The sequence below is a fragment of the Sus scrofa genome, chromosome 5 (genome assembly GCF_054392235.1).
Source record: "Sus scrofa isolate SSC_HxYL_T2T_F1_AM1 chromosome 5, Sscrofa_HxYL_maternal_Yorkshire_Landrace_v2.0, whole genome shotgun sequence".
Lineage (NCBI taxonomy): Eukaryota > Metazoa > Chordata > Mammalia > Artiodactyla > Suidae > Sus > Sus scrofa.
The window spans coordinates 7,717,202-7,743,271 of record NC_139387.1 but is presented as its reverse complement, the minus strand read 5'-3'; the positions used below and the strand labels follow the sequence as shown (position 1 = coordinate 7,743,271).

General features: G+C 50.3%; 1 protein-coding gene and 1 long non-coding RNA gene across 6 annotated transcripts; one reads left to right on the top strand and one right to left on the bottom strand.

Annotated features, from left to right (window-relative positions):
- On the bottom strand, positions 1-23,604 carry LOC146403109 (uncharacterized). 3 transcript variants are annotated; one of them, XR_014803016.1, is made up of 7 exons: positions 21,503-23,604; positions 13,843-13,992; positions 11,632-11,700; positions 10,782-10,944; positions 9,563-9,823; positions 2,989-3,128; positions 1-226 (listed from the first exon to the last, which is right to left on the bottom strand). It is a non-coding gene; the product is annotated as an uncharacterized LOC146403109 (long non-coding RNA). The 3 variants fall into 3 exon arrangements; XR_014803014.1 differs by lacking the exons at positions 9,563-9,823; positions 10,782-10,944 and having other exon boundaries at positions 1-337; positions 21,503-23,593; XR_014803015.1 differs by lacking the exons at positions 1-226; positions 10,782-10,944 and having other exon boundaries at positions 21,503-22,286.
- On the top strand, positions 22,417-24,825 carry MCHR1 (melanin concentrating hormone receptor 1). 3 transcript variants are annotated; one of them, NM_001008684.1, is given in 2 exon segments: positions 22,417-22,498; positions 23,697-24,676. In NM_001008684.1, coding segments are annotated over 2 exon segments (1,062 nt in total).
- Positions 24,826-26,070: the final 1,245 nt, after the last annotated feature.

Sequence of the window (26,070 nt, the reverse complement as noted above, 5' to 3'; positions counted from 1 at the left end):
AGGAAGAAATGGAGAATTTTATTGGAGCCAACCTGAGGACTGTAACTCAGCACTTAGCCTTTCAGAAAGCTCTGAGGGCCATTCCAAAGAGGTAAGAGGGGGAGGTCGTGTAAGTATGATTTTGACGCGGGTGTGGACACAGTCAAGTGCACATCTTGACAGAAGGTTGGTAGCCTCTCATCTCGAGGAACAGGTAGTGTGCTTAGTCAGTGGTTTTAGAGCTTTTCTAAGAATAGGAAGATGGGGGGAAATGAGCTTATAACATTTTCTTCTTAATATAGCTAAGTATCTGAGGGCTGGTTTTGCCAGTTTTTTCCAGGGCACAAAATCCCTTACCCTAAAACAAACAAACAAAAATCCATCCTGATCTTCCACCCCGAATTCCCTCCAGGGTGTACTGTAGGTCAGCGACTGCAGTGGCTAATGACTTGATTCTTGTAGAACTGGATGGTGGGCAACATTTTTTTGTTTTGTTTTTTGGGTTTTTTTCTAGGGCTGCACACGCAGCATATGGAGGTTCCCAGGCTATAGGTCGCATCGGAGCTGTAGCCGCCGGCCTAGGCCACAGTCACAGCACCACCAGATCCCAGCTGCATCTGCGACCTACACCGCAGCTCGCAGCAACGCCAGATCCTTAACCAACTGAGAGAGGCCAGGGATGGAACCTGCATCCTCATGGATACTAGTCAGATTTGTTGTTTCTGCTGAGCCACAACAGGAACTCCTAGGCAACATTTTTTATTTGACAGTCCCTTCTCTTTAGACATTAGTTTCTTTTTTTTTTTTTAATTTTTTTATTTTTAAAATTTTTTCGTCTTTCTGTGTTTTTCCAGGGCTGCACCCACAGCATATGGAGGTTCCCAGGCTAGGGGTTAAATCGGAGCTGTAGCCACTGGCCTACGCCACAGCCACAGCAACGCGGGATCCGAGCCATGTCTTCAACCTACACCACAGCTCACGGCAATGCTGGATCCTTAACCCACTGAGCAAGGCCAGGGATCGAACCTGCAACCTCATAGTTCCTAGTCGGATTTGTTAACCACTGAGCCATGACACAGAACTCCTAGATATTATTTCAACCAAGGTTTGGGAGGCATTCCATGACCAGTTTGTCCCGCAGTTCAAGGAATGCTCATTCCCAGGTCAGGAACAGATTTGAATGACAGGCCAGTCCTGTGTTATTACTGAACCAGGCCCTGTTAACAGGAGCCAAAAGCCTCTGAACCACCTGTCTTACCAGTTTGCTGTGGTCCAGAAAAGGGTTCTCTCTTGTTGCTTCTTCCCGTCTCTATAGCGTCACACCATTACCGTCGCCTATCTTACAGGGCTATATATCTCGTCAATCATTTCAAGTCATCTAATCCTTATTTTATGGGGCGCTCAGTCACACATTTGCTAATGCAAGAAAAAATAATCTTGATCTTGTAAGATAGGCAGAATATAAGTAATATAGTTAATAACATGAATAAGGCCATAAGTCAATAATGTTAACCTCTAAGGAGTTAATGGCTGGTGCCAAAAGAAGGAAAATTGATCTTTACTGTTGAGCAGGTGTTTCTGTCGCTGGGGAGGCTGGTTCATGCAGAAAGCACATGCACCATGCACACCAGTGGGGAGAGAGGAGGCCCAAGTGAGTGGAGAAAAATTTTGTTTAAATTTTTCTTGTCTTGGAGTTCCCGTCATGGCACAGTGGAAATGAATCCAACTAGGAACCATGAGGTTGTGGGTTCCGTCCCTGGCCTTACTCAGAGGGTTAAGGATCCGGTGTTGCCATGAGCTGTGATGTAGGTCGCAGATGCAGCTCGGATCCCACCTTGCTGTGGCTCTGGTGTAGGCCAGCAGCTGTTGCTCCCATTAGACCTCTAACCTGGGAACCTCCATATGCTGCGGGTGTGGCCCTAAAAAGACCAAGAAAGAAATTTTTTTTTCTTGTCTTGCCTTAAAATAGGAATTTTATTTCATCACCCAGAGTCTGTCTCTGCTCAAAAGGCCTGCTTTTCCCAGCTGGCCTGAAGCAAGTCCCCACCTGTCTTTTAGGAAATTCTTAGGAGACCCATGTCCCTCCTTGCAGCAGCATACTCCGCCAAGTCTGAATTGAGCCCTAGTAGGTGTTCTGCCTGATGAATAAATACTAATGAGCATTCGTAGTCAGTACCCTGCAGAATAGTCTGGGGAGAAAAGGAGACTGAGAGAGCTCTATGTACGGCTTAGACATAGGCACCCTCAAGTCAGGGCTCCTCTTAGCTTCAGCCCACTTGTCTGAGTTTCAGGTTCACTTTGTCTAGGAAACTTCCTTTTTTTTTTTTTGGTCACACCCAAGGCATGCAGAATTTTTCTTTCTTTCCTTCTTTCCTTCTTTCTTTCTTTCTTTCTGGCTTTTTTAGGCCCTTACCTGCGGCATATGGAAGTTCCCAGGCTGGGGTGGAACTGGAGCTACAATTACTGGCCACAGCAACTTGGGATTTGAGCCGCATCTTTGACCTACACCACAGCTCAGGGCAACATGGGATCCTTAACCCACTGAGCGAGGCCAGGGATCGAACCCAAATCCTCATGGATCCTAGTCAGGTTCATTAACTACTGAGCCATGAAGGGAACTCGGTATGCGGAATTTTTGAGACCAGGGATTGAACCTGTGCCACAGCAGTGACAACTCCGGATCCTTAACCCAGCCAACAGGGAACGCCTAGGAAACTTCTGAAGCAAGCACACACACTCCTTCTAAGATCAAACGTTAGTTCTTAGAGACAGTTCTGTCCAAACTCATAAGGAAGAAGAAAAATAACCTGACAGCCCTCAAATTTTGCCAAGTCAAAGAGTCAGTATAACCTCTCTTGCTGTACTTCTCTTGACCTCAAATAGTGCCTTTTAGAGCCACAGGAAAAAGGGACCCCAAACTGGGCCACAGACTCCTAAAAGCTTTGAGATTAGTTCCTATAGGAAGATGGGAAGGAGCTGTCTCAGAATGTTCTAGGTAGACGGACTTACCTGGCAGGATTAACCAGGATGAGATACAGCAGGAGACAGAGTTCCAACCCATGGCAGGAGCACGGCGACTCTGCACATGTCCCCCAGCACTGCATGTGTTGACACTGAGTGAGTGAATAAGGTGATGCGTTTGTCCCACCCTAAAAAAAAGGGAAGACACTGTGTGACCCGGTGTGCACTAGGAAGAGAAGTTAAGGACAGTTCAAATGCTGTGACATCGCTGTCCTTTGTCCTCCAGATGGCAGGTGCTTGCTTAGCACCTGCTACTCACCAGTCACAGTGCTGACCCCTTCACTTTCCACATTAAATCATTAGGTCTTACGCGGGCTGCTGGAAACTGAGGCGCAGGCGGGCTGAGGAATCGAGTAAAGTCATACAGGTGTAAACGGAAGAGCTGGACAGGAACCCAGCCCTCTGGCACCACGGTCCAGCCTCTGAGCCACAGAGACAGGCCACGTGGTCTGTGCTTGGCGAGCTCTCTGTGGGTCAGGGACCACACTCTACTAGTTATGGGCCCCACCTCTCTGAGGGCCAATCAGTTTTATTCCCTTCCTTTCTCTGTTCATTCAACAATTTTTTTGCTTTTTTCTCAGGGCTGCACTCGCAGCCTATATAGGTTCCCAGGCTAGGGGTCGAATTGGAGCTACAGCTGCCAGCCTAAGCAACAGTAACGCAGGATCTGAGCCGTGTCTGCAACCTACACCACAGCTCACAGCAATGCCAGATCCTTAACCCACTGAGCAAGGCCAGGGATCGAACCTTCGTCCTCATGGATGCTAGTCAGATTTGTTAACCACTGAGCCATAACAGGAACTCCAACAAGTATTTATTAAACATCTATCGCAAGCCAAGCAATGGTCTCGGTTCTTAGGTTTTATCATTGAACAAAGACAAAAACCTCTACCTCGTGGAGTTTACATTTTCTTTGGGGGAAAAACAATAAATAATAAAGGTCATATTTCTGGTCATGGAGGACTAGGAAAACCATACCACCATGCCCACTAAAGATACCTTAAAACACTGGACAAAATATACTAAATATCCTCTTAAAAGCATAAAAGAGCTAAGAAGAAAGTAAGGAATTACTGGGCCATGCTAAGTCCAGGAGACATGGTTCTTTACTTGACAGATATTGACTTATCTAATCCTAATAAGTGACTTCTGAATTGTCCTGTGAAAACAGGAGTGCCTGGTACATGGTCAGGGCCATGTCACTGTCCTGAAATAAATGAGTGTGCCAGGCTCTGGGGCTTCATATATATTATCTCATCTGAGTCTCATAACATCTCTATTGCTTACTTTTATTTTCCCAACTTCACAAATGAGAAAACAGAGAGTTTAAGCAACTTACCTAGGGTCACACAGCTAGTAAACAGCAGAGCAGGTTTTGAGCTCAAGCAGTCTGAGTTCAGGGTCTATAAACAAAACCACCAACCACACTACCTCTTGGTAAATAGCATCTATTGTTTTTCTATTGGCTTCAGGATAAAGATAACTCTGCTAGGGATGTTCTCATTATTCTGTGTATGAAGACATGACTATATTATCTCTACTGAAATCCTGTGTTATGCAAAGATGTTTAAAAATGCCCAGAGAAGGGAAAAACTACAACCCAAGCACATCCTACAGGTGCTACTCAAACTATGGACACAGAAACTCATCACAAAGCAGATCTCTCTTAGGACCCAGCCAGTGAACTCAAACAGAGAGAAGGTATCACCAAAGGCCAGGACTGGGGAGCCACTTGATTCTATGTCCACTCAGTCTAGGCCGGGGTGCTCTTACAGCAGGCCAGGGGTGGCAGAAGTGTCCCTAGTCTGGAGTTCCCGCCATAGCTCAGTGGAAACAAATCTGACTAGTACCCGTGAGGTCACAGGTTTGATTCCTGTCCACGCTCAGTGGGTTAAGGATCCAGTGTTGCCATGAACTGTGGCTCCAACTGGCGTTGCTGGGGCTGAGGAGTAGACCAGTAGATACAGCTCCGATTTGACCCCTAGCCTGGGAACTTCCATGTGCTACAAGTGCAGCCCCAAAAAGACCAAAAAAGAAAAAAAAAAAAAAAAAAAAAAAAGAAAGAAAAGAAAGAAAAAGAAATGTCTCTAGTCCTACACCTTCCTTCATCAGTGGGAAATTGGACCCTCCCAGGATGTATGTGTGACGTAATGGTCAGGTCCATGGTGTTCAGACGTAGCCTGGGACCTTGAGCAAGTGACTTTAACAGCACTTTTGCAAAATGGGAGTGATAATATATTCCAGTGATTATAAGATGCACCACTAACAAAGAAGACACACCAGTGGCATTATTACAAAATGTCTTAACAGTGGTCCTGGACAGGAGTTCCCGTTGTGGCTCAGTGGTTAATGAATCTGACTAGGAACCATGAGGTTGTGGGCTCGATCCCTGGCCTCACTCAGTGGGTTAAGGATCCAGCGTGGCTGTGAACTGTGGTGTAGGTCACAGATGAGGCTTGGATCTGGCATTGCTGTGGCTGTGGTGTAGGCCGGCAGCTACAGCTCTGATTTGAGTTCAGTGGGACCAGACCAAGGATCGAATTCACATCCTCACAGACACTATGTTGGGTTCTTAACCCACTGAGCCACCACGGGAACTCTGAGATAGTCAATCTTTTTACCCATATTTTAGGAATAAAATGGAACACAGTTGCTACTCCCGGTTTGTCTTCCTGCCTTAGGTTCTGCAAAGCACTTGCTGTTGCTTTGTCAGAAAGGACTGTCCTCTCTCCAAAGAGAAGACTTTGTTTCAGGGGCATCAACGTCACTCCCTGTTGCTCCATATCCCTGTCTTTCGACATCATCACTTTTTATCCAAATACCGAATCACAATCGGGTCTTTTTTTTTTTTTTTTTTTTGTCTTTTTGCCATTTTCTTGGGCCATTCTCGCGGCATATGGAGGTTCCCAGGCTAGGGGTCGAGTCGGAGCTGTAGCCACCAGCCTACGCCAGAGCCACAACAACACTGGATCCGAGCCGCGTCTGCAACCTACACCACAGCTCACAGCAACGCCGGATCGTTAACCCACTGAGCAAGGGCAGGGATCGAACCTGCAACCTCATGGTTCCTAGTCGGATTCGTTAACCACTGCGCCACGACGGGAACTCCTTTTTTTTTCTTTCTTTTTTTTTTTTACAATCGGGTCTTTTTGAAGACATCTTAAATAGCACTAAAATCAGGAGATGCAGAACCAAGAGTGCATCAAACTTGAGGTGAGGACCATATGGGCAGCTGTGCTCAGTTTCTCAGACTTGCAAACAAGGTTGCCTCCATCAGGTCCTCGCCATCGATTGTAAGATACACTCCTAATATCTCTGATGTTAACATGTGGGAAAGAATGAAGGTCTTAGAATTGGTTAGATGGGGCAGTAAATACCTGTATTGATTAGAATTCTTTCAGACAGAAAGTGACAGAAAACTCAACCCAGAGCAACTTAAGCAAAAGAGGTATATTGAGCTACAGAAGTACAAAAATCGTTGTAGTTTAGTATTCCAGCTTCAGGTATGGCTGGATTCAGGACTCCAGAATATAATCAGGACTCAGTGTCTCATTTCAAGTCCATCGAAAAGGGGTGAGTGCTTTTGTCCCAGTTTTTTTTTTTTTTTTTTTTTTTTTTTGCCTTTTTGCCTTTTTGCCTTTTCTTGAGCCGCTCCCATGGCATATGGAGGTTCCCAGGCTAGGGGTCCAAACAGAGCTGTAGATGCCAGCCTACGCCAAAGCCGCAGCAATGAGGGATCCGATCCGTGTCTGCAACCTACACCACAGCTCATGGCAATGCCGGATCTTTAACCCACTGAGCAAGGCCAGGGATTGAACCCGCAACCACATGGTTCCTAGTCGGATTCGTTAACAACTGCGTCACGACAGGAACTCCTGTCCCAGAATTTTGAGCCAGAGTCTCAATGCTTCTCATTGGCTCTGACAGGTCACCCGACCAGCCGTGGACCAATTATGGTTACAGAGTCAGTTGCTATCCCCTCAGCACTAAGTGATCTTGCTGGAATCCCAGGGCTGCTGAGTGTCCAGAGGGAAATGAGGAGAACGGATGTGGGGCAGCAAAAACTGCATGTGGTTGATGGTGGGGAATGAGGTGGGATGAGCCCTCCCAGGGTGAGCCCCTCATGGGGGGTGGGGGTGGATGCGGGCCCTGCTTCTATGACTTGTGCAATAGGAGGTGGCCCCTGCTGAGACCCATCAGCTCCATCTGAGTCAGCCTCACGCCGGCTCCCTCTGAGGCAGCTGACATGGCACTGATGCAGCTGCTATGTGAGCTGGATGTTGCCTGGAAAGTTAATAAGCCTTTGAGGCAAGACATTCCTCCAGTGACGCGGGTTGGTGCCTCGAGTGGGTGGGAATGAATGAGTGGGAACACCATGGTTCCTAAGGCTCTTATGAAGCAAAGAAGTGCACAAGGAAAGCAGCGGGAAAGTCAAAAGCAGACACCCATGGGGGGGGGGGGGCACGCTGAGGGTACTTTCTGCTAATGGCCTTGAGCTATCTGGTCCCTGGTCCCCAGGCGCAGGGGCAGAGCTGCCACCGCCCCTGACCCCGACCAGCTCTCCAGCTCTGCCCATCTCTCTCGTTCAGATCTAAGTTGCAAGGAGCAGGACAAGGGTCTATCTGTCACTTGGGGGGTAAGATGGGAGTGAAGGGGGGAGGCACAGTTAGGAGGGGGTCCTGGAGGAGAGGAAATGGGGGAGATAGAGGCAGGAAGATGCGGACAGTGCAGAAGCTCATGGAGTACTTTGCACCAATGCAAACTGAACCTGGGGCACCTGCTCTCTGCCATGTCCCCAACTAGGAGGTGAGGACGCAAAAATAAATAGGATGTCATTCCTGCCTTCAGGGAGCATACCAGCCTGGGACACAATAAGAAAATTGTTCATTATAATGGAATGTGATGGCGGGGATTCAGGGTTTACTGAAGGACGATACCCTGGGGCAGGAGCAAAGGAGATCATTGCCGAGCAGATCCCAGGTCAGTCTAGCCCAGGTCAGTCTAGCCTTGACCTGGTCCAGAGGGTGTGTATGTGCTGCGGGGAGGGGAGCCCTGGACACAGCTGTGCTGCGGAATGATTCCCCTTGAGTCAAAGGGACAGGCCTTTTCTACTCCCCTTTCAGGCGCTGGCTGCTGGCTTATGGGGATGGTAACCTCCCCGGCAAGGAGGCTCCTGTCAGCCATGGGCAAGTCTCCACGCAAGGGGACAGCTGGGATAGCTGTCAGTCCCTTGGAGCCCTCAGTCTCAGCAGCTGGAGGGTGGGCGCACCAGCCTGGTAGAGGGACCTGGGTGCGGGACCAGCAGGATGTTTGGTGGAGGATATTTGTCGTGCTGGATGTTTGGTGGAGGACAGAGCAGGGAGCAGAAGGGAGCTGGGGGCGAAGGACATTCTGGGGCATTTTGAAAAAGAGCTTAGGAGGCAGACAAGCAAAGAAAAATCCAAGGGGCCATTGTGTGTAGACGTTGGAGAAGCATGGGACACTTTGTAGCAATGCTAAGCCACTGAAATATGACACGGGGAGAAATAGGAGGTGGTGGAGGCAGAGGCCTGACAGGTGGGTAGAGGCCAGATCATGAAGCGTCCTGGGTACCCTAATAAAAAACTGGGGTTTAAAGCTCTTCTGAAAAAGAACTGGCTTCTCGGAGTTCATGAGGATGTGGGTTTGACTCTTGGCCTTGCTCAGTGGGTTAAGGATCTGGCGTTGCCGTGAGCCTCAGTGTAGGCTGCAGATGCAGCTCAGATCCCAAGTTGCTATGGCTGTGGTGTAGGCCAGCAGCTGTAGCTCCGATTCGACCCCTAGCCTGGGAATCTCCATATGCTGTGGGTGCGGCCCTAAAAAGCAGAAAAAAAAAAAAAAAAAAAAAAAAGAGAGCTGGGTTTTCATTCCAGCCCCACCTCAAAGCTTTCTGCAAACATTTACCCACCATCAGAGGGTGAGCCAGCCTTGTTCAGCTGGGTGAGATCAGAGCCCAGATGCTGCAGAACTGAAGTGGGTGAGAGGCAACCAGCAGGCAAATGGCCAGAGAGGGAAGGCTGGAGAGGGGCTGTCTGCAAGGGCTGAAAACACAGTGGCTGGCACCAATTTGAAAGGTAAGTCCTTTTCTCTATGTAGGCATTTCAGAAGCCGAAAGAAAGAGAGTCATCAGAAGGGGGCCCAAACCAACTATAACAGAAAAAATAAAAATCATTATTTAAAAAGAAAAAAAAAAAAAAAAAAAAGGGAGTGCCATGGAGAGGAATGAACTCAGAATTTGGAATCAGAAGAGCAGAAGGCCTAGGCGTGGGGTGCAGCACCGCCAGCTGGACGGCCCTGAGAGTCACCCAACTCTAGGAACCTCCGTATCTACATCTGCGCTGTGGATCTTATCTGTTCCACGGGGTCAGCTAAGAAAAGGCATGTGTGTAAAAAAAGCCTGTGCAAATGTTAGTTACTCTCATTTTGCCAGCACCCCCACCTCCCCGCCCCAACACATACAAAAAAAGCCTGCAGCAAGGAGAATCCCAAGGCAGGCTCATTTTACTCTGGTTACCATTTGGCACAGAGCAGGTCGGGGACTTACTGGATGACACAGCAAGTCAGCAGCAGAGCCAAGCTGTAAATCCACCCAAGTACTGAGTCCAACATTGTCAGCAGAATCAGCTGAAGCCCAACTTGACACCACAGTTCAGATGTCGAAGGTGTTCCTAGGAAGTCCCTTTCAGCAAAGAGTGTTCAAAGTTGTTCCCAAAGGGCAGTCCTAATATCCTCCAAATGTGGGCAAGCTGTAGCTGGACGAGGCTCCCAGGAGGCTGGGCGAGGAGGGAGAGACTAGATACTTGCCCTGAAAACGGAGAAGAGACTGTGCCTTCCTCAAGGCTTCCTGTGGTTACAGCCCTCCCACCCTCACCCGCTTTTTCAAAACAGATTTATTGAGATGTAATTCATATACCATAAAATACATCTTTTGAAAGGTATGATTCAATGGTTTTTCGTATATTCACGGAGTGGTGCAACCATCACCACAGTAAATTTTAGAACATTTTCATCACCCCATGGAAGAACTCCTAGTCATCAGCAGTCATTTCCTTCCCCCACCCCACCTTTCGCCCAGCCCTAGGCATTCACTAACCTACTTTATAGCTCCAAAGATTTGCCTACATGGGGCATCTCATAAAGATAGAATCATAAGCCATATAGTCTTTGTGATCGGCTTCTTTCACTTAGTGTAGCGATTTCAAGGTTCAATCATGTTGTAGCAAGTATCAGTACTTCATTCTTTTTCATGGCTGAATAATATTCTATTGTGTGATTATACTACATTTTATTTTTCCATTCAGTTTATGGACCTTTGGGTTGTTTCTACTTTTTGGTTATCATGACTAATGCTGCTATGAACATTTGTGCACAGGTTTTGGATTTTTTTTGCCACACTCATGGCATGCAAAAGCTCCCAGGCCAGGGATTGAACCTGTGCCACAGCAGTGACCTGAGCCACAGCAGTGACAATACAAGATCCATAACCCACTAGGCCACCAGGGAACTCCTGTGTACAGGTTTTTGTGTGGACATGTTTTTATTTTTGTTTTTCAAAAACAGGCCAGTTTTATTTATACACAGAACAGGGTACTTACAACCCCAGAGGTGGATATGTACATAGCGATACAGGAGGCCTGTGCGGCACGGTGGGCTCTGTATAAATTAAGATCATAAATATGAGGGGAAGCCCCACCCAATGCCTGCACAAAGCTTTTCACCAAGACTCCAGGGATCCTTCCTGCAGTGGTCTACACTGACAGGACCGTGGGCCTGGAGGGACAGCCGTCCAGCCACAGGGCGGTTGCAGGCGGGGAACAGTCCCAAGTGCAGCAACGAAAACACCACAACGTGCAGGGGGCTCCGCCCTGAACCACTCAGGCTGAGCTTCATGCAACGCTCCGGGCTTATTCCTCTCTCTCCAACGCACTAGACTCAGAAACAGTGTTACGGAAACAGTGTTGCTCTAATCACCAACAATGTTACTTCTAAACACCACACGCTTCACCTAAACCTCAGGCCTTCCCACAGAAGCGCGCCGAGGGCTGGGGCAGCCTCTCCGCGGAGTCCCCAGTCTCCAGTCCCACCCGGGGAACCTCAGACCCCTGGGCACCCCCACCTGAAGCCACAGAGCAGACCCCATTCTGGTACCGCGGGATTTCAGAGAAATCCTGTGAAATCGGGTGACTTCTGCATCTCCCTGTGTCTCCCTCCATTCATCACGGCTGCTCTGACATGTGGGACAGTGCGACACGACCCCCATCCCCAACCTCCCAGGGGCCCTCCCCCCAGTTCCCAGCATGGCCACTCTGCACGGGGACACGCTGGCCTGGGACAGGGCCTTGGCCGGGCTCTGCACCCAGAAGGCGGGGCCAGGGAGCCCCGCTGTGTGGACATGCTTTACTTTCTCTTGGGTTTAGACCCAGGCGTGGACTTGCTGGCTCATCTGGTAACTGTGTGTAACACCATGAGAAGCTGCTAAACTGTTTTTGAAAGTGGCTGCACCGCTTTACACTCCCACCAACCCGGTAGGAGGATTCCAGCTCTCCACATCCTTGCCAACACTTGCAATGATCGGTCATATTTATAACAGCAATTATATGTCTAGATACTTACAATGCAGCACGACAATGGGAGAAAAAATTCTGTATACATGTATGTGTGACTGGGTCCCCATGCTGTACACTGAGGAAAAAAAAAAGAAAATGTAATATAATAGCGATTATAGTGGACGTGAAGCAGCATCTCACTGTGCTTTTCTTACTGTGATAAAATACATATGACATACATTTATCATTTTAACCATGTGTAAGGTACAGTGGGGTGGCGTTAAATACATGCCTCATCGTGATTTTGATTTGTATTTTCCTCATGGCTAGTGATGTTGAGCATCTTTTCATGTACTTATTAATCATCAGTATATCTTCTTTGGAGAAATGTCTATTCAGATCCCTTGCTCATTTAAAAAATTGGATTGTCTTTTTATTATCGAGTTATAAATTCTTTATATATTCTAGGTATATTATTACAGATATGATTTGCTAAGGTTGTCTCCCATTCTGTGGGTTGTATTTTCACTTTCTTTTTCTTTTTCTTTTTTTTTTTTTTGTCTTTCTGCCTTTCCTAGGGCCACTCGCACGGCATATGGAGGTCCCCAGGCTAGGGGTCGAATCAGAGCTGTAGCCGCCGGCCCACACCACAGCCATAGCAACTCGGAATCCAAGCCGTGTCTGCAACCTACACTGCAGCTCACAGCAACGCCGGATCCTTAGCCCACTGAGCAAGGCCAGGGATCGAACCTGCAACCTCATGTTTCCTAGTCAGATTCATTAACCACTGTGCCACGATGGGAACTCCATTCACTTTCTTTTTCTTTTTGGCTGTGCCCACGGCATGTGCAAGTTCCCAGGCCAGGGATCGAATACATGCCACACCAGCGACCCACGCAGTAACCACAGCAGTGACAATGCTTAATCCTTAATCCACTGAGCCCCTAGGGAACTCCTCTTTTCACTTTCTTGATGTGGTATCCTTTGAAGCACACAAGTTTTAAATTTTGATGAAGTCAAAAGACAAAAAAAAAAAAAAAAAAAAAAGGAGTTCCTGTCATGGCACAGTGGTTAAAGAATCCAACTAGGAACCATGAGGTTGAGGGTTCGATCCCTGACCTTGCTTAGTGGGTTAAGGATCTGGCGTTGCTGTGAGCTGTGGTGTAGGTTGCAGATGTGGCTCGGATTCCACATTGCTGTGGCTGTGGCGTAGGCCAGCAGCTATAGCTCTGATTTGACCCCTAGCCTGGGAACCTCCATATGTCACAGGTGTGGCCCTAGAAAAGACAAAAACATTTTTTTTTTTTAATGAAGTCTAATGTATCTATTCTTTTTCTCTTGCTTGAGCTTTTGGTGTCATACCTCAGAAGGTTTTGCCTAACCCAAGGTCATGAAAATTTACCCCTATATTTCTTCTCAGAGTTTTATAGTTTTAGTTATATCATTGAGGTCCCTGATCCATTTTGAGTTAGTTTTTGCATATGGTGTGAGGAGGAGTCTAATTTTATTTGAGTGTGTGTGCGTACCCAGATGCCCCAGCATCATTTTTTTTTTTTTTTTTTGCTTTTTTAGGGCTGCACCCACGGCATATGGAGGTTCCCAGGCTAGGGGCTCAAATTGGAGCTACAGCTGCCAGCCTACACCACAGCCACAGCAACTCAGGATGGGAGTCACATCTTTGACCTACAGCACAGCTCACGGCAACGCCAGATCCTTAACCCACTGAGTGAGGCCAGGGATCAAATCCGCATCCTCTTGGATACCAGCTGGATTCCTTTCTGCTGTGCCACAACAGGAACTCCCCCCCCAGTATCATTTACTGAAAAGGCTGCTCGTTCCCTCACTGACTCAGTTGTCTTGCTACCCACGTCAAACATCACACAGCTCCTTTTTAAGGAAAGCAGGCCTGAAGCAGTTCTTTCTGCGTGCAGTTAGTACAACTTATGATTTCTGGCAAGCGAACCCAGGTTTTTGCCTCCAGTCACAGGCACCTCTGACTAGCGCCTATGGTCTGAGGTGACTTGGTGTCCGGTATAAATTCCTAATACTTGATAGAGGCCAAAAACCCAAAAATCAGATTCTCTCTCTCTCTTTTTCTGGCCATACCCATGGTGTGTAGAAGTTCCTAAGCCAGGAATTGAACCGGTGCCACAGCAGCAGCCCAAGCCACTGCAGTGACAACACCAGATCCTTAACCTGCTGAGCCACAAGGGAACTCTCAGATTCTCTCTTGAGCAGCACAAACGGTGGGTGGCCACAGAGAAGGCCGGTAATCTACCTTGAACTGTTCTCCCAAAGATGTTGCACAGCTGCCCAGGTCTCCACGTGGCCTGATGTGTTGAAATCTCTGGGGCCCAGAGGGCTGGTGTTGTGTTCAGTTTTTCTGTGTTTTATTAAGAGAAGATATTTCACTGAACATGCCATGGAGCTGCAATTTATAAGAATATGACATACATTAGGCTTTTGATATCTTATAAAAAGTTCTTGAACTGATTTACTGTATGTGACACCATTTTAAACAATTTAACATTTTTAAATTGTGGTAAATGGACTTTAACCAATTTTTTTTTTTTTTTTTTTGCTTTTTAGGGCCGCATCTGTAGTATATGGAAGTTCCCAGGCTAGGGGTTGAAGGAGCTACAGCTGCTGGCCTACAGTACGGACACAGCAACTAGGGATCCAAGCTGCGCCTGCAACCTACACCACAGCTCATGGCAATGCCGGATCCCTGACCCACTGAGTGAGGCCAGGGATCGAACCCGCATCCTCGTGGATCCTGGCTGGATTTGTGATTTGTGCCTCAACGGGGACTCTGACTTAATCATTTTTAAGCCTACAGTTCAGGGGCGTTAAGTTCATTCACATTGTTGTACGGCCATCTCCAGAAATTTTTCATCTTCCCAAACGGGAACTTTGTGCCCATTTCACAGCAACTTCCCAGCCTCCACACCTTCCCCTTCCCCCGGGGAACCACCATCCTACTTTCTGCTCTACGGACGGGACTGCTCTTGGTACCTGACATAGGTGGAATCACACAGTGTTTGTCTTTCACCAAGTACAACGTCTTCACGGTTCAGCCCTACTGTAGCACATGTCAGATCTCACATGTGTTTTCACATCAGCTGCTTTCCTGTGCTTCCTTGGGGTTTCTGTGAATCTTAGGATGAATCCTCATCTCTGTAGGTCATCCCGTTTGTCTTTCTCACAATCGGAATGAGGCTGTGGCCTCTAGGTGGCCTCACAGCTGAGGGGGGGCCCACTGCCTTACAGCCCCTGCTGCCGTGCTGGCCACTGGCAGGGAAGCACCGGGTCTGAGCTGCACCGCCGAGGGTTGGCTGATGCCGCTCATGCTCCCCTCCCCTCTGCCTGCCTTGGTGCTGGGGCTTCACATATATTTCCCTACTAGCCATTGATTCTCCCAACATTAATGACTGTCTAAATCAGCCCGGCCTTGGGCTAGGCACAGAGACACACGTGATCTCTGCCTGCCTGGAGGTTATAATCCAAAGAGGGAAAGGCATTAAATAGTCAACTATACTGAGTTCCCATCGTGGCTCAGAGGAAACAAATCTGGCTAGTATGCATGAGGATGCAGGTTCGATCCCTGGCCTTGCTCTGTGGGTTCCTCCATGTGCCGCAGGTGCGGTCCTAAAAAGACAAAAATTAAAACAAAAATACAATAAATAAATGTACAGTTTCAACTGTGATGACTGCTATGAAGAAAAAGCACAAGGGACAATGCAAATGTCTAAATGGGGGGCACCCAAGCTGGAGGAGGGCACTTGGGGGGTCTCTTGGAATCCACTGATGGACCCCAGAATAAAAATCATAGGCCCTGCATTCAAGGCACGCCAGGCCTAACAGGGGGAACCGGGTGCACTGGGCTCCCCTGGGTCTCACATTTCCAGCACCTCTGCTCCCTGCCCCTCTGGGGAATCGCTGCTCCCCTTTCCAGCCGTGTGTCCCCAGGGCATCTGTCTTGTGGTAGGGAGGTCTGGGAAACGGTGCTCTGCTTTGGAGGGAAAGTCATGACACGTTCAGAACACTGGACCCGGAGTTCCTGTCATGGCGCAGTGGTTAACGAATCCGACTAGGAACCATGAGGTTGCGGGTTCGGTCCCTGCCCTTGCTCAGTGGGTTAACGATCCGGTGTTGCCGTGAGCTGTGGTGTAGGTTGCAGACGCGGCTCGGATCCCTCGTTGCTGTGGCTCTGGCGTAGGCTGATGGCTACAGCTCCAATTGGACCCCTAGCCTGGGAACCTCCATATGCCGTGGGAGCGGCCCAAAGAAATAGCAAAAAAAAAAAAAAAAAGAACACTGGACCCCAACTGAGATGTCAGGACTTTGTGTTTTTATGGCATTCCAGGCCCTCTTCTAGGGCCCCTGATCCTTTCTGCTCTCAGGGACCTTGTGCACACGGCCATCAAGGTAGCCGACTGTCTTGCATAACGATGATGTGTGCCAGGCCTGAGGCTCGAAGAAGAGCTGTCAAAAGAGAGGCGTGACGAGAAAGGTGTGCTAATGACCCTCACCAACAAAGGCAGGCTTTCAGATCTTTTCTGCTTCTCGGAATAGAGACAAAGTCATTTGCTGGATCAGTAACTGCCAACCAGGTGTCAGGGCTTGTCTTCATTTTCCCCAGCAAGGACGCCACACCTGAAATAGCAGCTGCCATTGGAGTCACCACATCATTAAGTCTGTGGTGATCCGCCGGCATTCCCGAACGCCCGTCTGCCTTCTCCACTGGCCAAACTGGGAGTGGAGTGGAGATGTGACAGTCACCACCTTGCCTCTTTAAAGGCCTTGACGACGCTATTAATCTCTTCCCCGGAGGTGCAGTCCTGCTTCTGGCTTCTCACTTTAGGAAGGAGGGATTTCCATGGGACGTGTCTTCTCAACAAACCGCTTCCTCTGCCAGTCCAAGAGCCAATGCCATACGTCTGTTCTCTATTCCAGCTGCAGCGTTGGGAGCAGGGAACAAACAGCTCGGGAGGTCCACAGGGACGCGTGTGGAGTCACTCTTGTCAAACTCCACTACTCCATTGATTTCTTGATCCACCCTAGCTCCCACTCTGACCAGTGAGAGCCAAGCGGCTCAAGTCAGAGGTCTGACCCCCAGACCGGAAGTTTTTTTCAGATATGCCAATCAAGGAGGAGCTTGGTGTCGGCTGCACGTGTATTTTGGCTTTAGAGAGTCCATGATCAATTAGCCACACCAGGAGTTCCCATCGTGGCACAGTGGAAACGAATCCGACTAGGAACCATGAGGTTGCGAGTTTGATCCCTGGCCTCACTCACTAGGTTAAGGATCCTGCGTTGCTGTGGGCTGTGGCGTAGTCTGGCAGCTGTAGCTCCGATTGAACCCCTAGCCTGGGAACCTCCATATGTCACAGGTGTGGCCCTCAAAAAACAAACAAACAAACAAACAAAAAAATTAGCCACACCAGTCTCTGCGGGGCAGGCAGACATCCTGGTAACTTCACGGGGCCTGCCTATTACAATAACCATGTTTGCTGTCTTCTGGAAATTAAGTGCTGCTACTTGGTTTCTCCTGCCTCAGAGTCTATTCACCCCACCAAAACAAGGAAACCTGCCAGCAGCTCCCACCAAGGACTGTTTAGAGGTGCTGCTACTTCCCCTTCCAAAGACTTTCTCAAGGCCTTGGTTTTCTGGGAGATCAACTTCTGAGTAACAAAAACAAACAAACAAACAAAAAAAAATCTCATGTCCATTACATTCTGTTAGGGGGTTACTTTATTTTAAAAGCAATTAAAAGTCACTAAAGTTTTTTTTTTTTCCCCAACAGTGTAGAGTGATGGAATTCCTTCCTTTCCCTCTTCCTCCCTTTATCTCTCTCTTTCTTTTCTTTCTTTCTTTCTTGTCTTTTCAGGGCTGCACCTGCGGCATATGGAGGTTCCCAGGCTAGGGGTCAAATCAGAGCTGCAGCTGCCTGCCTACACCACAGCCACAGCAACTCAGGATCTAAGCTGCGTCTGCAACCTACACCACAGCTCATGCCAATGCTGGATCCTTAACCCACTGAGCGTGGGCAGGGATCGAACCCTCATCCTCATGGATACTAGTCGGATTCGTTACCACTGAGTCACAACAGGAACTCCTGGAATTTCTATTTTAACAAGAATACTCCTGCTGCTTGGTGGACATATAGTGGGAGGGGCAAGGCAGGAGTGAGGCAAGCAAGTGGGAATCCAGCACAGGGACCTCAGTAAGCCTTCAAAACATGTAGATGGCAGCCAAGCCCCGAAAAGTTCAGGGAGATACAGCAAATCCCTGAGTTTCCCAGGTAGGGCATGGATGGGAGGGAAACGGCTTATTGCTGTATGTAGGCTTGATCTTCTTTGTGACTCTGCTGGGCAGGGCTGAGCAGCAGATCAAGAGCAAGGTGGGGAGTTCCCGTTGTGGTGCAGTGGTTAACGAATCCGACTAGGAACCATGAGGTTGCGGGTTCGATCCCTGGCCTCGCTCAGTGGGTTAACGATCCGGCGTTGCCGTGAGCTGTGGTGTAGGTTGCAGATGCGGTTCGGATCCCTCGTTGCTGTGGCTCTGGCGTAGGCCGGTGGCTACAGCTCCGATTCAACCCCTAGCCTAGGAACCTCCATATGCCGCGGGAGCGGCCCAAGAAATAGCAACAACAACAACAACAACAACAAAAAAGACAAAAGACAAAAAAAAAAAAAAAAGAGCAAGGTGGCTTGGAGGAGTTTAGGTCAAAAGTTCCATTCTCAGGAGGAGCTGATGAGCGGCCTGGCCTCGTCCACCACTACAAGTGACCAGATGCTGTATCCCCTGGGATCCCTGAGAATCCATGTGAAATGAGTCTCAGGAAAAAGGGAACATGGGAAGAGCATCTTTCCATGGCTTCCACCCCCCATTGGCCAAAGGTGAAGTCTCCCTGTACTTCAGGTGGCTCCTGTGTGGGCATTTCGTGGGTTCCCACGTTCTAAGTTGTAACAGAAACAGAGAGGATTAGAACAGAAGATACATGGTGCAGGCCTGGGACACTGCACCATCAGGTCATACCTGCACCTGTACCTGAACCTGAACTTGGCCAGGGACTGTGCCAGTGGGTCATTGCAGCAAGGGATGGAATATAAACTAGGTGTGGCCAAGAAGATTGGAAGGGATGCAGACAGGCATCCAGGAGGGATGCTCATCCCTAAAACAGTCACTGGCAAGGAGAATGGTTTAAATCAGTCATTTGTAGGAGTTTCTGCTATAGTGCAGTGGGTTAAGAAACTGATTTTAGCAGCTTGGGTTGCTATGGAGGCACAGGTTCTAGCCACAGGCCAGTGCAGGGGGTTAAAGGATCTGGTGTTGCTGAGGCATAGATTGCAGCTGCGGCTTGGATTCAGTCCATGGTCTGGAAACTTCCATATGCCATGGGTTTGGTCATTTAAATAATTAATTAATCATTTGTAGCATCAATCATTGATGCTGAGGATTCCGCCTGAATGCCTCCTCAGAGAGAGCATCCCCAACTCTCCTCTGTAAAGGATTCCAGTCACTCCCATTCATTCAATCTGCCACTGTGGATTGACTGGCTCAACCCTCCCGCCCCCTTCCCCCCCAGCATGCAAAGGCCAGAAAGGCCTACCGGTCCCAGATTCCCTTGCAGCTCGGTCATGGTTGAAATTTCTTCAACCAGGCAGAGACATTTTGCTAGTGCAGATGACAGCAGGGGTGGGCATAATTCCCAGGCTGTGCTTTTATAAACACTAAATCCCTTCATGACAAAGTTACCTGGACTCCACCTGGATCTAAGCCTTGAGCAGCACATCTTGTTTACTTATTAGCTTTCCTGTTATTATCTGACTCTCCTCATGTCATCTTTAAGCTCCTTGATATGAGGCACTTGTTCTTTTTTTTTTTTTTTTTCTTTGTCTTTTTCACTGTATCCACAGAACTCTACCCAGAGAGTCTAGCACAGTGCCTGGTATACAGCAGAGGCTGAAGAATGATTTGAAAGGATGGATGGATGAAAAGATGGATGGATGGATGAAAGCATGCGTGGATGGACGGATGGAGGTGGGAAGAACACGGCAGGTGGAAACAGGCTGTAAGACTCATTTCCCCAACCTGTAAACTTTGAAATGCCCCAAGGCTGAGTCCTTACAACTCTTTTCTAGTCACCCTCACACTCTAGGTGACCTCATCTAGTTGTCATCAATTTAACTTTACAGCTTCAGGCGTGACCTGTCCCTGGAAATTGTGACTCACACCCAACGTTTTCACTCAGATGTTCACAGGCATCTCAGATGTAACATATGCAAACAGACCTCTTCATTCCTCTTTAAAACTTCTCTTCCCACAGACTTCCCTCTCTCAGCAAACGACAACTCCATTCTGCCAGTTGCTTGGACCAAAACCCTAGGAGTCATCCCTGATGCCTCATTTTCTCCTACATTCCTCATCCAATCTTTAGCAAATCCTCTGGGCTCCACATAAGCGACCCGCCCCCACCTCCCTGGTCTAAGACCCCATCCTATTTCGAGTGGATTATGGCAACAGTCTTCTGTACTGGAAGCTTCTGGTCACCCACATCACATCTCCCTGGGCCGCCTTTGACCTCAGCTCCAGCTCCAGCAGGCAGTTGTGTGTGAGCTCAGCTGAGCTTGTGCTGAGAGTGTTTGGCCTCCAGCACACACCCTGTGTCCATCTGCTTTTTGCCCAGGATGTCAATGCTATCAGAGCCCTTTTGGGTCCTTCACAGGATTCACCTTATGCCGACAGCCTCTTGCCTCAAGGGTGAGCAGCACACCTTTTTGCTTTCTGCTGCATCACAGCTGGGTGCTCTAGGAGCCTGCTCTCCCCAGGTACCCAGGAATGCAGCAATAACATCCCAGGGGCAACACTCAACCAGCTGGAGTGGAGGCAACTCAGTAAATGGTCTTGCCTCCCCTCTTTCAGGCAGATGAGTCTGGGAAACAGACTGTGCACTTTTCGAGGACCCTGGTAAACGCCAGCTCCCACTGCCCCAGCAGTGATGCTGATGACCCACTCTTCTGTTGGCGTTGTCTCCTTTCCTATCTCGCTGTCCACACTCCCTCATGCCTGCTCCTTGGGGCATCTCTCAGAAAAGCCATGTGCACATAAATCCTTGTCTCAGGACAACTGCTATGGCCTGACAGAATCTGCCCTTCCGCTATTCTCTCTGTGATGTCATCTCCTGCTGATCTCTCCTTTGCTCTGTTATAGCCACTACCGCAGTTCTCCAGAGATACCCAGCACACTCCTGCCTCAGGGCCCTTGCCCCAGCTATTTCTGCTCCCTGGGGTGCTCTTCCTTCAGATGTTTCCCAGCACACTTCTTCACTTCCTTTAGGACTCGAGAGGCCTTCCCACGCAACGTAGCAACCCCCCCACCCCCCCCCTTAATAATCTCTGGCCCCATCACCCTGCTTTGAGTTTTTTACAGCGTCGATTACCAATATCATAGATTGTCTTTTTTGGGGGGATATATTTTCTGTTTCCCCCCACCCAGAACTTAAAAGTCATCTTGGAGTTCCCGTCGTGGTGCAGTGGTTAGCAAATCCAACTAGGAACCATGAGGTTGCGGGTTCAGTCCCCGCCCTTGCTCAGTGGGTTAATGATCCGGCGTTGCCATGAGCTGTGGTGTAGGTTGCAGACGCGGCTCGGATCCCACGTTGCTGTGGCTCTGGCGTAGGCCGGTGGCTACAGCTCTGATTGGACCCCTAGCCTGGGAACCTCCATATGCCGCGGGAGTGGCCCAAGAAATAGCAAAAAAAAAAAAAAAAGGCATCTTCATAAGGACAGGGTCTGAAGGACTTCATTTTTTTTTTTCCACTGAAGAACCTAGAAGAGTGCTAGGCAAGTAGTAAGTGCTCAATAAATATTTGTTGGATGAAGTAAATAAATAAACGAAGCTGAAGAAGCGTGTACAGATCAGACTGTGGTTACCTTGAACCTCCAGCTCCCGAGTCTGGCAAAGGATGTGGTGGCAGCTCTGGGCTGTCAGGGGCACTGGAGGCTGGCAGCAGAACGCCTTTGTGGAGAAGTCACTCAATGCTCTGCCCTCTAAAGCGACTCCTGATGATCTCTTTGGGTGTCTTGGCTCTGAAATTTGTCTCTAGGAGTTCCAGGTGAAATTTCCAGGACCTCAGAGCATTTAGAAAAATAAAACCTCTATAAGCCTGGTCCATGCTGGTTCTGTGCAGAAGGGAATTTGTCCCCTTCTGGTCCCCAAGACCCTGGTCATCGCCAACATGGGGTGACCTGATGACATGGTGCCAGCCAGGGCTCAGCAGCAAGCAACTGCTCAGCTTCTGAAGGACGGTGGCAGTCTAGCCACGGCGATGGTTGGAATCCATCCCGGCGATGGGAAGGGGCCTAGGGAGGCCCGGGGCTAAGGCATATGGTGGTCCCGGCCTTCTTAACCCAAGCTCTGGGAACAGTCACCCCCCACCCCTGCCCCGTGGCCCAGGCACCGGTACCCGGGATGAGGGAGGCGGCTCGTTTGCCTTTGCAGAGACTTGTAGCCTCACGTGAAGCAAGCGGCCTCCCTGTGGCAGGAGGCGCAGCCCCGAGGGAGGGAAGCCCCCCCCCTGTTGGGGACGCCTGAGCCCGGCTCCCGCCCGCTGCGCTCTGCAGGCAGTCGGAAGCGGAGCTGCGGCGCGGGGCTGAAGAGGTTAACGAGCATCTGCTCCGAATGTGAATGTGTCTAGGTGATGTCAGTGGGAGCCGGGAAGGAAGGAGGCAGAGCTGCGGGGCTCGAGGCGGCGGAGGCTGCCGGGCTGCGGGGCTAGCGCTCCGGCCGGCGGCAGGCGCCGGTGGTGCCGCATCCTGCGTGGGCGGCGGGCGAGCGGGCGCCGAGGATGGACCTGGAAGCCTCGTTGCTGCCCACCGGCCCCAATGCCAGCAACACCTCGGATGGCCCGGATAACCTCACCTCGGCAGGTGGGACGGGTTGGAGGGGAGTCCTCCCTCCTCCGCGCTGGGGGTGGGAGATGGGAAGGTTTCACCTCTGAACCAAGCTGCTTGGGAAACTTTGTGACAGTTCTTGGGGACAAGACCTGCAGGCTGCTTCGCCCGGAGGGAAAGGAGTGAAGGGGGCGGGGATGAAGGGGCAGGGGTAGAAAAGAGGGCAAAGGCACCTTCGGAAGTGGCCGGAGATGGTGGCCAGCCGCGACGGAGGCAAGGGGAAGGCTTGCGGAGGAGTTCCAAAGACGCTTTGCAGAAAAAATTCCAGAGTGGAAAAGCATGGGAAGCTGGAGGAGAGTCTGTGAGGAGTCAGCTGGGGCTCACTCATTCACTGACCCCCCTGGCTTTTCACCCAACTGCTATGGGGTCTGAAACATCCTTACTGCCTCTGGGAACAAGCGTGGGAAGGGATAACGCCGGGATGCGAGGGGATTAACTTTGATGGTGAATGACGCTTCCTGACATTTCCGGAGCTGAGATGCTCTGGAATTCTAGCTTTGAAGGAGAAGAGGAGGAAGGAAGAAGAGGAGAGCCTTAACTGGAGAAAATTCTCAGGTGGCTGGGCTGCAACACACAGCTTCAGTCTCTGGTCACTCCAGAAGCACAGGATGAGAAGATAGGGACCAAAGAAATCCCGGGGTTGGAACCCAGGAGAGGGGAGGGCTGTGGGCCTGATGGGCAAAAGCCTCGGCGAGACAGTCACCCACAGAGATGCCCAGGAATCAGTGCACAGCTTCCAACCAGCGATTCCTAAAATGAAACGATCAGGGCTGCAAATAGGAAAGGAGAAAACACACGCACGCGCCCACACGCATGCACACACTTTCGTGTCCTGCCGGCTATTTTGATGATGTTTTCCCGTGAAGCCGACACTCAGAGAAAATTCTCTGAAGACAGCTGTGGTTCTTGACTCTGTGCCGTCTGAGAAAATGCAGGAGACAAAGAACTGGTCCTTCCACAAACAGATGGCGCAGGAGACGCTGGTGGGGTTGACCAGGAAACCAGTGCAGGAGGGCAAAGGGATTAGCAGCAGTGTGGGGAGGGAGGATGGCAGGGAGGATTCAGATGAACGGGGGGGCCCCCTGAGCTGAAATGGCAGGGAGGATGCATAGGCAAGGCCTCGGAGAGTACAATTCATGTCCCACGGTTGACACTTAACTCCTTCTGTCCCCAGGGCCGCCTCCTCGCACAGGGAGCATCTCCTATGTCAATATCATCATGCCTTCGGTGTTCGGTACCATCTGCCTCCTGGGCATCATCGGGAACTCCATGGTCATCTTCGCGGTGGTGAAGAAATCCAAGCTGCACTGGTTCAGCAACGTCCCCGACATCTTCATCATCAACCTCTCAGTGGTGGACCTCCTCTTTCTCCTGGGCATGCCCTTCATGATCCACCAGCTCATGGGCAATGGTGTCTGGCACTTTGGAGAGACCATGTGCACCCTCATTACGGCCATGGATGCCAACAGTCAGTTCACCAGCACCTACATCCTGACCGCCATGGCCATTGACCGGTACCTGGCCACCGTCCACCCCATCTCCTCCACCAGGTTCCGGAAGCCCTCGGTGGCCACCCTGGTGATCTGCCTCCTGTGGGCCCTCTCCATCATCAGCATCACCCCTGTGTGGCTCTATGCCAGGCTCATCCCCTTCCCAGGGGGCACAGTGGGCTGTGGCATCCGCCTGCCCAACCCAGACACTGACCTCTACTGGTTCACCCTGTACCAGTTTTTCCTGGCCTTCGCCCTGCCCTTCGTGGTCATCACAGCCGCCTACGTGAGGATCCTGCAGCGCATGACATCCTCGGTGGCCCCCGCCTCTCAGCGCAGCATCCGCCTGCGGACAAAGAGGGTGACCCGCACGGCCATCGCCATCTGCCTGGTCTTCTTTGTGTGCTGGGCTCCCTACTATGTGCTCCAGCTGACCCAGCTGTCCATCAGCCGCCCCACGCTCACCTTTGTCTACCTGTACAACGCGGCCATCAGCTTGGGCTACGCCAACAGCTGCCTCAACCCCTTTGTGTACATCGTGCTCTGTGAGACGTTCCGCAAACGCTTGGTCCTGTCGGTGAAGCCTGCGGCCCAGGGGCAGCTTCGCGCGGTCAGCAACGCCCAGACGGCTGAGGAGGAGAGGACAGAAAGCAAGGGCACCTGATGCTTCCGCTGCCACCCTGGATACCGCCACGTCAGGACGCCACAGTGGACCATGGGGAGAGATGCTGAGAGAAACCCAGCATCCGGGTGGATGCAAAGAGGCTGGGTGGTTGCAGCGAAAAACATTCTACAGATGGCTGGAGAGGCTTGGAGCCAGGTTTGGGGACTTCAAGCTTCAGAAATCTCCTTCGGAGAGTAGGATGGACCTTTGGGTTGAACAGAAACAGAGCAAGGAGATTGGTTTTAATGCTCAGTTGAGACCTACATCTGCTGGCTCCCTTGTCTTTTTCCCAAGAGAAGAGGTGGAAGACTTCTGGTCACGTTTATTTAAAATCAGGCAGGGCCAAGGTGTGAGCGGAGGTACAGGCACAGGGTCCTGGGGGGGATGGGGAGGCGGCCTCGACACCCTTTCCCATCTCTCCTTGGTATGCTGGAGGGCAGCCTTTCTCCCGAGCTGGAGGGTGATGAAAATAAAGCACGGCTCTCTCCATGTTCCAGCATCCTGTGTCAATTTCCCTTTATCTCCAGGGGATGCATGCTTCTTGGGGGGTGGGGGTGGGGCTCTGAACCTACAGGGGTAAAAGCCCAATTTGCTAAGCGATCTGCTTATTGGGGATGGCAAGGCTACCTGGGGTGGGTGGGGATGGGGGAGCCTGAAATGAAGAAAAATGGGGAGGGGCAGGGGACGAGTGCAGTTGTGGGGACATTGTGTTCCGGGGGGCATATCTGTCATATCTGTCGCTTACTCTGTCAGATCCAGAGTAAGTGCCCCTCAGTGCCCTGCACGTGCACGGGTCATTCTGCTGCCTGGTGTGCTCAGCATCATCTTTTTGCTCGAGCCCTTTCTCTCCAAAATATAAACAAATAAAGGAACATCTCCACCTCCATCTCTGTGGATGCTCCTGTGTAGCTGCTTGGCTTGGGGGTGGGGGTTGGGTGGCCAAAAAGGCGAAGCGGGGTCATTTGGCTGTGGAATCTAGATCTTGGTTCAGGCTGCATTTGAGAAAGCAAGAAGATTGTCTCAACCCACAGGGAGGCTTCAATGACACAAATGGAATTACTGTGAATTCATTAGATTGAAATTCTGCTGCCGGGCTTGTTCTGGGGACTCAGCTTCCTGTCTTCTGCTCAGAAGCACTTGGTTGTTACCAGTGCTGGCCTCTCAGGCCCCAGTTCCACCCACCACCTCCCCCACTGAGTCACAAGTCACGGAGCTCTTGGAGCAGCCTGAGCCTGCCTCTAGCTGCTGCTAAGGTCGGATGTGAGCCGCATTGAGCAGGAAGATTACAGATGGGGCCGCTGGGCGGCAGCCAAGGCTGCTGCTTCTCAGCTTCCTTGTGAGAGGGGCCAGGAGTCTGCACAAGTACCCCGGCAGACACAGTGGGAGCGAGAAGC